General features: G+C 40.4%; 2 protein-coding genes across 2 annotated transcripts; both read left to right on the top strand.

Moving 5' to 3' along the window:
- Positions 1-660: 660 nt before the first annotated feature.
- On the top strand, positions 661-2,314 carry LOC117389722 (trace amine-associated receptor 7e-like). The gene is made up of 2 exons (XM_033987439.2): positions 661-947; positions 1,516-2,314. The coding sequence occupies exons 1-2, from the start codon at positions 661-663 to the stop codon at positions 2,312-2,314; spliced, it is 1,086 nt and encodes a 361-aa protein (XP_033843330.2).
- A 4,917-nt stretch (positions 2,315-7,231) lies between these two features.
- LOC117388885 (trace amine-associated receptor 6-like) lies at positions 7,232-8,604 on the top strand. Its single transcript, XM_033986441.1, has 3 exons — positions 7,232-7,395; positions 7,806-8,105; positions 8,268-8,604. Exons 1-3 carry the CDS (start codon positions 7,232-7,234, stop codon positions 8,602-8,604), a joined length of 801 nt encoding a protein of 266 aa, XP_033842332.1.
- The last annotated feature ends 4,468 nt before the right edge of the window (positions 8,605-13,072 follow it).

Here is a 13,072-nt window from a genome sequence, read left to right as displayed (position 1 = left end):
TATGTAATATGTGTTACAAAACTTATTTGGACATAGCATGCAGATTTGGACACAACAGATATAATAAAAAGTAGTTTTGACCACATTTTTATCCAGTCATAGTCTATATTACACAAAAGGCAGGGAGCTCCCATTGTTATTTGGGTTGTATTATTTTGCATGGGGATGCCGATCTTGACAACAAATAAGTTCTATACAGGCTGCAAAGAATCAGCGCAGACTTGTTACTGGATATGAACATGGAACATTTTACACAAATCACCCTACTTGGTATCATATTTTAACAGCAAAACGATTCTCAATTCTCTATTGAAAACTGAACTGAAAGTGCCACCATAAAGAAAGTGCAGTTTAGTAGCATTTAGGAAAAAGCAAGTGGGCAGAATCAGGTCAATTACATTTAATAACTAAACATTTAATCAGCTTATCAGCTTTCCTCTTGGCCTTCATCTGTTAAGGTATATCCTCTGTGGAAACTGCTCGGGGTATTTCGAGTCTAATCATGGTCGGTCCGGTGCACAGGCTACTCTGGAACGGCAGCACATTATCCCAGTCCCAGCGATTTCTATATTGATGGATGGGCATTGTTTTTTGGGTATTTTTTCCAAGTTATTTGCTAAACTTTTATCATGAAAATGTCACCCACACTGTGACGTTGAGATGCCACCTAAACTTCATTATGCAATTATCCCTGGTGATAGTTTTGTAGTCAGTTGGACACAGAGGACATCAGCTGCAAGAGATAAATTGGAGCTTGACGAGGAGGTTAGTCTGAAGATGGAGACTGAAGAGGAAGCGCTGTGCTTCCCTCATCTCCTCAACAGCTCCTGCAGAAAGAGCCAGAGTCACTCATTTCACGTGTATTTTGTTTATGCCCTGCTTACCCTCATCTCCTTGTTCACCACCATCCTTAACCTACTGGTCATCATCTCCATTGCACACTTTAGGTAAAAAAATGTCTTCTGTTTTGCTGTATTTTTGTGTTTTAATTTTTAAGGTTGTACAATTAGGTGAATTTTCTTTTTTATGATGTGTGATTTTATTCATTCAAATTTATCTTGAATTCACGATGTTTCAAATCTAACTATTTGTACTAAGGGCATTCAATATATATTACTATGTTCAACATATTATGAAAAAGTAATTAAACAATACATTTAATTTTGTTAGAGTCTTTTTCACCTTCCAATAAATATTGCAGGCATTTAAATAGTAATCAGTCCTACTTTGAAAATGTTTATGTTTTATTTATAATGTAAATAGTCATAACAAAAACTCCTTTTGAAGCTACAACATCCCCTTGGATATGAGTAGCTTTGATTGAAGTGACTGACAAAATAAAACATGAATGAGTAGATTATTAATTTTCTCCAATCTCCAAAAGAGAATCTTTCTGTCTGTCTATCTATAGATAAACAGATGCACACATATTATAATTAAATACAAACCTCACCTTAAATTTATTGAATGTATATTGTACAAACTAGTAAATAAAACCATTTGTCTCTCTTGCAGACAGCTTCACTCCTCCACTAACCTCATCCTCCTCTCCCTCGCTGTGTCTGACTTCCTCATTGGCCTAGTGGTAATACCGATTCATGGGCTGATGTGGAGGACCTGTTGGTTTTTTGGGGACATTTTGTGTGCTTTGTATTACCTTCTTCCTTCATCTTTAACTACAAGTTCAGTTGAAACAGTAGTTCTCATTTCAGTAGACCGTTACTTAGCCATTATTGACCCATTGCATTACCAAATCAGAATGACTGACAAAGTGGTTAATCGCAGCATTTCATTGTGTTGGTTGTACGCATTTATTTATGCTATTTTTATTTCATTTGACAACTTGCAAAACCCTGGCAAATATAAGTCGTGCGATGGGGAGTGCATGGTTCACTTCTCCAAGGAAGCTGATATCATTTTTGTGTTTGTCATACCAGTGATTATCATCATTGTCCTGTATATGAGAGTGTTTGTAGTAGCTATGTCCCAGGCGCGAATCATGCGATCTCATGTTACTACGGTGACATGTAAAGCCTCCAAAAACACTGAGATTAAAGCTGCTAGGAACCTAGGTATTGTAGTGATTGTGTATCTGATGTGTTACTGTCCCTACTACTGTGTGGCCTATTCTGGGGTCAACCTACTGTTTCTGGGGGCTCCAATAGAAATGGTCATGCTCTTCCTCATGCTGTTTAACTCCTGCCTAAACCCTCTGATCTATGCTATGCTTTACCCATGGTTTAGGAAAACTATTGAACTCATTGTCACACTTAAGATTCTGAGATCTGGGTCACGAGACTTTATGGTCCTCTAATCGCATTCTTACAGCTTTTACTATATATTTTTGAAATCAAATATTCATTCTGACCCTAAAAAGTATTTATGGTTGGATTTGGCCAACACATATGATGTTCAAATAATAGAATGGAGAGAATTTACACCACTTGCTTTGTGCACAATAATGTAGCATCTGCAATACTGAACTGACTTTTTGAGTTTTCAATCAGTGAAGATTTATTTAGCCATTATTTTGACAACCTTTGCCCTATTCCTAATTTACCCTCCATTCATTTGTCTTCTTCCACTTATCCGGGGCCAGGTCACGGGGGCAGGAGTATAGACAGGGTCTCACACATTCCTCTATCTCCTCCAGGGGGACCACAGGATGTTCCCTGACTTGAAGTGAGAGAGTACTTCCAGCGTGTTCTGGGTCTTCCCCAGCCTTTCCTTCCAGTGAGACATGTCCACAATCCGGAACAGATGCCTGAGCCAGCTTGGCTGGCTCCTCTCAGATCTAGAGGAGCAGCGGCTCTACTTCAAGCTCCTCCTGTGTGACTAAGTTTCTCACCCCATTAGCCACCTTGCAGAGGAAACTCATTTCCAATGCTTGTATCTGCGATTTTGGTCTAAAACTCATGACCGTAGGTGAGGGTAGGAACATTGACTGACAGATATGAATCTGAGATTTTCCTTTCGACTCCTTCTTTACAACAACAGTTTTATACAGCGACTACATCACTGTAGACACTGCATCGACCTGTCAATCTCACACTCCATCCTTCCCTCACTTGGAACAAGACCTCAAGATACTTTCTTCTGGTCTAGAACCATGGCCTTGGATATTGGAGGAGCTGATGTTTATCTCAGTTGTTTCTGACTCATTTGTAAACCATCTCAGCACATGTTGCAGGTCCTGGTTCAATGAAGCCATCAAGACAACATCATTTGCAAATGACAGCAATGAGATCCTGTGGTCCCCAAACCAGACCGCTTTCGTCCCTGACTGCACCTAGAAATTATGTCCATAAATACAATGAACAAAACTAGTGACAAAAGGCAGCCCTGGAGGAGTCCAGAGCTTCTGCTCCAGTCAGACATACAGACATAGTGTAGAACTGGTCCAGTGTTCCACGTTCAGTGTTCAACTATTGATCAGATTGCCCTCTCCAGTACTCTAGACCTTACCGGGGAGGCTGAGAAGTGTGCTTCTCCTGTGGTTGGAACACAACCTTCAACCACCACCCAGGTCACTGCAGAGGTACTGTCCCTGACCACCATGCAATGTTACAAAAGCTTGTCAGCCAAGACAGACCCACAACATCCAGACTTAAAATAGCCAGGACAGATCTCATCCACCCCCAGCGCCTCACAACCTTAGAGCCAACTTCTGAGTCCTCAGCCCTTGCTTCCTCTCCAGAAAACGTGACAGTGGAATTGAGGAGATTCTCAATGTATACTGTCCGACAAAATCCCCAGTCAAGCTCAGCAGCTCTCCGCCTGTACTGTAAACAGTGTTGGTGAAGCACTGCTTCCCCCTCTTGAGGCAATGGATGGATTTCCAGAATTTTTTTGAGGCCAAGCAATAGTTGTCCTCTGTGGCCTCCCCAAACCGACCTCCTCCTTCCGACCCATTGTTTTTGCCTTTTTGATCACAAGTGCTACGGCACACTTGGACCTACAGTATCTGTCAGCTGCCTCAGTCAACACGGCTTAATAGGACCCCTTTTTCAATCTGATGACATCCCTTACTTACAGGATCCATCACCAGGTTCGACGACTGCCACTGTGACAAGCACCACAGACCTTATGATCACAGCTACAACGAGCGCCTCAGTGGAAGTAGAGAAAACGGTCCATTGCCTCATTTCCACTGGTTCACTTTGGGGTCGATTGGTAAGGTTTACAATTGACCCCAGTGTTTAAAGTGAACTACACCTCCCCATTTGAGGGGTCTGAAGCAGACCATGGAGGGTACTAGCTTTTCTGGGGTTGGAACGTCATGTTAACGAGCAAACAAGATGATTGGACAAGAGAGAATGCGGAGCCGGGCATAAACAAGATGGCAAAAAGCAGATATATACATAATATAAAATAATGTCCCACTAAATGCTGACTGAGCTTGTGATGCGCTGTTTTTCTAGGCATGGCAACTTAAATGTTCCATCGACAAGCTCTGCAAAACAAAGCTAGCATGAATGCAAGTTGTTTCTTGTTTATGGATGCACGGATAAATTATATTATATTTCCAGTGCATAATGTATCTAAAATGAGCCATACTCAATGCATTACATAAAGAGACAATAAACCGTAAAGAAATTGAATAAATGCAGGAAAGGACTTGTCTCACAGCGCCACAAGTTTGGAGTAACTAAACTTCTTTTTGGGAATCGCTGAGAAAGGCCACACAGTTACGAGCATGCTTCTGATCCGATTTAGATTTAATTTTTAAGAAAACATGAGTTATGTTTGGGTGATGTCAGTCACTTGCATAGAAGAGACCTGGAGTTGTCCCCAGAGCATGGAAGTGCAACTTGACTGTGGGAAGCTACACCAAATAGACCCACTCCAAGGCAGCTCCAAGTGAACTGTGGCAGTGGAAAGGAAGCTACTATCCCCAGCCCAGATCTGGGAGAAGCTCTCCCAGAGGTATGAGTTGAAGAATAGAGGGCTCCGCCAGAGGTTCTTAATAGATCCTCATGATACAATGAACAGATCACTACTTGGGTTCAGATCATGGAGGCCATTCTTCCCAATCACCCCTGTCTAGGTGTCACTATCGTTGTCCATGTGGGCGTTGGAGTCCCCCAGAGGAACAATGGAGTACCTGATCAGTACAATGTCCAGTACCCCTCCTGGGACTCCAAGAAGGCAAAGTTTTCAGAGTGTGGTCTATAGACCAACACAACTGTGAGAGACCTGTCCCCAACCCGAAAGCGCACTGATGTGACTCTCTCGTTCACTGGGCTGAACCCCAACACATGGCAGCTGAGTTGTGGGACAATAAGCAAGCCTACGCCAGCTCGACAGCTCTCCCCATGGGCCATGTTAGAGAAGTGGGGAGTCCAACCCCTCTCAAGGCATTGGGTTCCAGAGCCCAAGCTGTGCGTGGAGGTGAGGCTGACTATATCTAGTTGGTAATGCTCACAAGCTCAGTCTCTTTCCCCCCCACTATGTCCCCAGAGACAGTTTCTGTATGAGATCTGGTCCTCCTTGAACTGCCACCCTGATCTCTCTACACCGGTCTCTTACAGATCCTCCTGCAGGTGGGGGGTCCAGGGGAAGATACCCCCTGTGGGTTCCAGAAGGAGCGAACTAACTTACCTTTCATCTCCAAAACTCTTGAAAAGGCCATTGCCTCTCAACACCACACCCATCTGATCTCTAACTATATCTATGAACAGTTTCAATAATTTTTTGCTTGCTTCATAGCAGTGAAATCACTAATGACTTCCTCATACCTTCTGACTTTGGCCTTCTCTCCATCCTTATCCTGCACATCCATGAATTTTAGTGAAGAAAATAGAAACTATGACAGCCAACAAATTGTGTATTTCAACACTATTTTTATTTAATATGTGTAAAGGTGATGCTAGTGCAAATTATAATTATTGTCTGTGCCCCTGCCTTGTTATATGAAAATATGAAAATACTGAGCCATAACGACATTTTTATGCTTTAGAAATTATCTTCAAGCCTCCGCTTGGTACTACCTATGAATAAGCATTGCCAAGGAGCAATTTAATCTATCTAATCTAATGTGCAATTATAATTTCCAAATGATAAGAACTGATGAATAAAATGGTTTTCCATAGCCTCTGCGTTAGTCATTTGATTGAATTTCAAAATCTGGTTCAGTATCATAGATGTCCAGATGTCCAGGCAAGAGTGGGGGAGGTATCACTCCTGCACCAGTCACATTAATTTGGTAGTCAGCTGGACCGAGTGGTTATCCATAGAAAATTTGCAAGTGATTTTTTGTTGTTGTCTTGAAGGCCCCATTCCAGAGGATCTAATGTGTAAAGTCTGGAAGTTGAGAAGCTGAATATTATGCAGCACGACAAAAAAAACCATACATTTATATATTTGCAATTATTCAATGACAAGTGTTTTTTTTTTATGATGGCTAAAAATGATCTAGGAAAAATGTGCCTTCTTTCTGTAAGCAGGGTCACTTCTGCATAGATTTGACTCATAATTTGGAAATGTGGTGCCATGATCGTTTCTCTATGAAGACAGATATGGTTAAAGTAAGACTAAACCCCTAAACTCCACCCACAACATAATTTCAGGTAGACCTGCTAAACTGGGCAGTATCTGGAGGACTAAAAAAAAAAAGAGTGAGGGGTGAGGTCGGGGGTTGCATCGAGCGGTGTGATTGGTGTAAGAGGTATCCACATGTTGAACTCCACCCCTGTAGCCAGGAGCTTGGAATCAGAAGCACCTGGTTGTAATCAGGACAGTCTTTTGTGATATTACTGACTACTGGAAATCACAGGGACAACAGAAGGCACCACATACTTAGTTTTAGTTTTTTTGTTGTTGTTTTTTACCTCAAAGCTGCAAATTTACCTAGATTGTACTAAAGTTGCCAAAAAATGACCTGGAACTGTAGGTAATGCTATTAAAACACCATTTATACAGTTTAGTAGAGAAAAAGTGGATTCAGAGTTTAGTTCCACTTTAATATCAACGGAGTCAGACAGGTGGCAGACCCTCTACCAGAAAATTACATACAGTACCCATAATTCATGACTGTTCACTGTTTGCTCTTTGTTTCACTTTTTCATTCACGATCAACATTACCTCATGACCTATTTAGTACACAAAACCATTACAGCAGAAAAACGTTGGGCTGACATGTGTACCAGGGGATCAGATAAAGGCGTTGACCATTGGAGGTCTAAAGAATCAGGAGTTATATCAGTCACACCCTCAGTCACTATCTCTAATGATGGAGACTGCGGAACTTTGCTTTCCACATCTCCACAACAGCTCCTGCATTAAGTACCAGGCTAACATATTTGAGATTAATCTTGTAAGTGTCCTGCTCTCTCTGCTCTCCACTCTCACAGCTGCACTCAACCTGCTGGTCATCATCTCTATTTCTCACTTCAGGTAATCTCAAGTACGGCTGCTAGATTAATTGTATTCAATTTTCAGTTTGAATAGACAAAATAGCAAGTCACAAAACTTTTGAAGTACTATAAGTTCCTCCACAAAATATCCTGTTGTATTCTGCATAACAGCTGCTAACCCTGTAGTTCTGAAATGCTTGTCAGTTTATATTTCAGTATTTTTGTCAATTCTTCAAGATGCATTTCAAATTTAAACAAATCCTATTCTTTTTAAATATGACATGCATATGACATGTTTAAATTGTCATATTTGTGGATAAATTCTCCCTGCATTTTGATTGGAACAGATAGAGGTATTCAGTTTCAGAACTCAGCATTACTTCCTGTATTTTCCAGATAAATTGGATAAATCAAAACAAAATTCTTCCTTTTTTCTTTTTCTTTTTGCAGGCAACTCCACTCTACCACTAATCTCATTCTGCTGTCACTGGCTGTCTCAGACTTGATTGTCGGCCTCGTGGACATACCAATTTTTGGTACAATGTGGAAAGTATGTTGGTACTTTGGTGAACTTTTATGTGGTCTTGTCTACCTTGTGCCTTGTACCTCGATTATGGCTTCGGTTGGAACTGTAGTGCTCATTTCAGTGGACCGTTATGTGGCAATTTGTGATCCTATGCATTATCCGACAAGAATGACAGAAAAGGTAGTCGGTGTCAGTATTTCAGTGTGTTGGATCTATGCTTTTTTGTACGCAATTTGGGTTTATATTGACAATGTTGTAAATATAGATAAGTATCGACTTTGCCATGGAGAATGTATTGCCTACACGTCGAGAGAGGCAAATTTTATTGTGGCCTTTTTCATACCAGTTATCACTATTGTATGTCTATATATGAAAATTTTTATAAGGGCTGCGTCACAGGCACGAGCCATACGTTCTAATACTACAACTATGATATCCAAAACTTCCAGGAAATCGGAAATTAAAGCTGCCAGGAATTTGGGCATTCTTGTGCTGGTATATCTGATGTGCCACTCACCGTACTATTTTGTAGCCTTCTCAGAGGCCAATATATTAGTATTTGGTGTTCCCATTCAGCTTGTATCTATTTACTTATACTTTTTAAATGCCTGTATTAACCCTCTCATGTATGCCATGCTCTATCCCTGGTTTAGAAAAGCCATCAAACTCGTTGTCACATTGCAGATACTGAAGCATGGATCATGTGACTTGAAAATTCTATAGTCTGTCATGATGTATTTGTAGATATGATCCAATTTTAAAATCTTACAATTTAGCATGTTTTTGTTCTTCTTCATTCCTATCTCTGCTATCTTTCCTTAATAAAGATATGCAATGATAACACCTTTTCTGATTTCACATTCTATTTGAATGTATGCATTTAGTGTACAGGGTATACAATAAAAACTGTTTTAGTAATGACATATTTATCAGTGGACAGAGCTATAGTTGTAGGTTATCAACTTCCAGATTTACAGTTCTCCAGTATCCTCATGAGAAATAACAAATAATAACAAACAAATATTAATGTAAAGTGTATTTTAAAGAAGGACTCAAAGAGTAGCTGAATAAAGCTCAGCTAACGGGGGTAAGAATAATAAACTCTACTAAATAAATACAATTTAAGTACAAAATGCCAGAAGTAAAAATGTTTGTTGGAAGACAGTCACTTGGTGCTTAGTTTCATGTATGTTAATAATTATTAAATAAGTTATGTCATTATTTGATGTATTTAAATTAAACATTGTTAAATTAAACATTTATTTTCAGACATATTAAACATGACATCACAGTTAAATTGACTCATGTTTTCAAGTCCATCAGACCACACACTGGGCAGATCACAGAAACACACACTGACACTATATGAGGAAAAAAACAACAGCATTCCTGATGCCACGGCTTCACGGCGAAGAACCTAGACCGCTACAGATCACCTATATATTCCTGTTTATAGATGCTGCAGTCTATCAACATGGGAAGCTGAATGACCAGTTAAACAAAAATGTAAACTTCACACTTTGAGATACATCACGACTCACAATACATTTTACGGTGGATTTCGAGTTGACAGTGGAGGTACACTTAGGCCTACATTATAGACAGAAATACAGTAGAAAACTGAACTATGTTCTATGAAGGTGGTAAAAACCATGCTCAGGTGGCATAAAACTGCTCAGTATGAAGAAAGTTACCAGCAGAGCAATATTTAACAGCCCCCTAGTGACAGAATTACAGAGGATGTTTTAATGAGTAGAAGAAATATCAATAGACAAGACAAAAGACAAGTACAATAACAATTTATTTGAAAAAGAAAAGCAATGTCGTTTCATGGCACTGATTTATTTGAGGAATGTTTCTCAAAAATGGAGGCCATTTCATGTCATTGTATCATTTAGAACAAAGGTTATGTATGTAACTATGGTTCCATGAGTCCCAGTTTACTGTACAAAACACACTGCAAGTAATTAGTCCTCCACCAGCAGATGTCAGCAAAGAGCAGCAGATGCGTTTTACTCATGACTTAATATATTTGAATTATTTGAACTTTTCTTTTATGAATCTCAATATGAACCAAGCTAGTCTCCAGGATTACACATGCACATATGAGGGGCATAGCTGCTCCTCAGGATGTGACATCTGATGTTGAGTGACTTGAGAAAGCTACATAGTCATGTTAGAAATACCTAAACCCTGATCATGTGACTTGAAGTTTATTCAGGATTTCTTGTTATTTTGTTTGTAAGCATTTGTCTTAAAGGGCCTTTGCTGATGATAAAAGCTGCTAAAGCTTTCTCAAGCAATAACTAACAAAGATAATGACAGGGTCAACTTTTTATGTTATGTACATTGTTACTAAGAATTATGGGAAACCAACAGCAAGTAAAAAGTTAAGCATTCACATTCACATTAAAGAAGCTTAATACATTAATTCGTCAACAAGGTTAGTAGTGTAGCCATAAAATTGTGAACAAGTACGAGCGATGCAATTCAAGTAGAAGTTCAAAGTAGTCCAAGAAATATCATATATGTTCAGATGGCAAAGCAAGTTTATTTGTATAGCACAATTCGTACACAAGGTAATTCAATGTGCTTTACAGCATAAGAAAGACATTATTATCACAATACAACAAATCAAAACATAAATAATCACAAATAATCATAAAAAAAATTAACATTAAAAGAGAAGAGTGCAGAATAAAAACCTTTCAGTCATATGCACAGCTAAACAGAACAGTTCTGAGCCTAGATTTAAACATTGTCAAACTAGGTCTGTCTCACATCTTCAGGAAGACTGCTCCAGGTTTTAGCTGCATAAAACTGAAACGTTGTTTAGTCCTGACCCTGAGCACCAGCAGGAGGCCGTTCCCTGAAGTCCTCAGAGTGTGAGATGGTTCATATGGCACTAACATGTTAGAAATGTACTTTGATACTAGGCCATGGAGAGACTTATACACAGGCTGAGCTGCTTTAAAGTCTATTCTCTGAGCCACAGGAGCAAGAGTAGAGACCCGAGCACAGGATTTATGTGCTCGTACTTTCTAGTTCTAGTCAGGACCTGAGCAGCAGCATTCTGGATGTACTGCAGCTGTCTTAACGGTTGTTTGGAGAGGCCAGTGAGCAGGCCATTGCAGTAGTCTAACCTTTCTCTATGTTTCGATGGACCAAAGATTATGACTTCAGTATTGTCTTGGTTTAGCTGGAGAAAGTTGTGTTGCATCCACACACTGATCTGTTGGATGCAGTGGCAGAGTGAATCCACTGGTTCATATTCACCTGCTGCCAATAAGACATACTCTCACCTGAAGGATTATTAGGAACACCATACTAATACGGTGTTTGACCCCCTTTCGCCTTCAGAACTGCCTTAATTCTACGTGGCATTGATTCAACAAGGTGCTGAAAGCATTCTTTAGAAATGTTGGCCCATATTGATAGGAGCATCTTGCAGTTGATGGAAATTTGGGGGATGCACATCCAGGGCACAAAGCTCCCGTTCCACCACATCCCAAAGATGCTCTATCGGGTTGAGATCTGGTGACTGTGGGGGCCATTGTAGTACAGTGAACTCATTGTCATGTTCAAGAAACCAATTTGAAATGATTTGAGCTTTATGACATGGTGCATTATCCTGCTGGAAGTAGCCATCAGAGGACATGGTGGTCATGAAGGGATGGACAGAAACAATGTTCAGGTAGCCCGTGGCATTTAAACGATGCCCAATTGGCACTAAGGGACCTAAAGTGTGCCAAGAAAACATCCCCCACGCCATTACACCACCACCACCAGCCTGCACAGTGGTAAGAAGGCATGATGGATCCATGTTCTCATTCTGTTTACACCAAATTCTGACTCTACCATTTGAATGTCTCAACAGAAATCGAGACTCATCAGACCAGGCAACATTTTTCCAATCTTCAACTGTCCAATTTTGGTGAGCTCGTGCAAATTGTAACCTCTTTTTCCTATTTGTAGTGGAGAGGAGTGGTACCCGGTGGGGTCTTCTGCTGTTGTAGCCCATCCGCCTCAAGGTTGTGCGTGTTGTGGCTTCACAAATGCTTTGCTGCATTCCTTGGTTGTAACGAGTGGTTATTTCAGTCAACGTTGCTCTTCTATCAGCTTGAATCACTCGGCCCATTCTCCTCTGACCTCTAGCATCAACAAGGCATTTTTGCCCACAGGACTGCCGCATACTGGATGTTTTTCCCTTTTCACACCATTCTTTGTAAACCCTAGAAATGGTTGTGCGTGAAAATCCCAGTAACTGAGCAGATTGTGAAATACTCAGACCGGCCCGTCTGGCATCAACAACCATCCCACACTCAAAATTGCTTAAATCACCTTTCTTTTCCATTTTGACATTCAGTTTGGAGTTCAGGAGATTGTCTTGACCAGGACCACACCCCTAAATGCATTGAAGCAACTGCTATGTGATTGGTTGATTAGATAATTGCATTAAGGAGAAATTGAACAGGTGTTCCTAATAATCCTTTAGGTGAGTGTAGATCTGTGTGTCATCTGCATAGTTGTGGTAGGACACATTATTGCTACATATGATCTGGCCAAACGGCAGCATGTAGAGATTGAACAACAAGGGTCCTAGAATTGACCCCTGGGGCACTCCACAGGTCAGAGACATTTTATTTGAGACACATTTTCCAATTTCAACAAAGTACTCCCTGTCTTCTAGATAGGATTTGAACCAGTTTAGTGACGTGCGAGAGATGCCCACCCAGTCCTCTAGTCTCTGTAAGAGGATCCCATGATCAACAGTGTCAAAGGCAGCACTCAGATCTAACAGGATCAAGACTGAGACTTTGCCTGCATCAGTGTTCAGGCGGATGTCATTTGTCACCTTGATAAGTCTCAGTGCTGTGGTGGGGTCTAAAACCTGATTGGAAAACATCAATGGAGTTCTTCATTTGGAGAAAGTGAATAAGCTGTTAGTAAGCAACTTTTTCAAGGACTTTTCCTAAAAAGGGCAGATTTGAGATTGTTCGATAATTGTCCAATATTGTGGCATCAAGACTGCTCTTCTTCAAGAGAGGCTTGATAACCCTAGTTTTCATAGCTCTTGGGAATTTTCCATATTGAAATAACATGTTAACTATGCAAGCGAGTGGTGACAGCAAACTGTTTAGTAGGTAAAATATTGAGGCAACATGTAGATGAACTCAGACCAGTGACGACC

This window comes from Periophthalmus magnuspinnatus, chromosome 21 (assembly GCF_009829125.3).
Source record: "Periophthalmus magnuspinnatus isolate fPerMag1 chromosome 21, fPerMag1.2.pri, whole genome shotgun sequence".
NCBI classification, from domain to species: Eukaryota; Metazoa; Chordata; class Actinopteri; order Gobiiformes; family Gobiidae; genus Periophthalmus; species Periophthalmus magnuspinnatus.
Note: the sequence above shows the minus strand (reverse complement) of the source record. Positions and strands in the feature narration are given on the sequence as shown.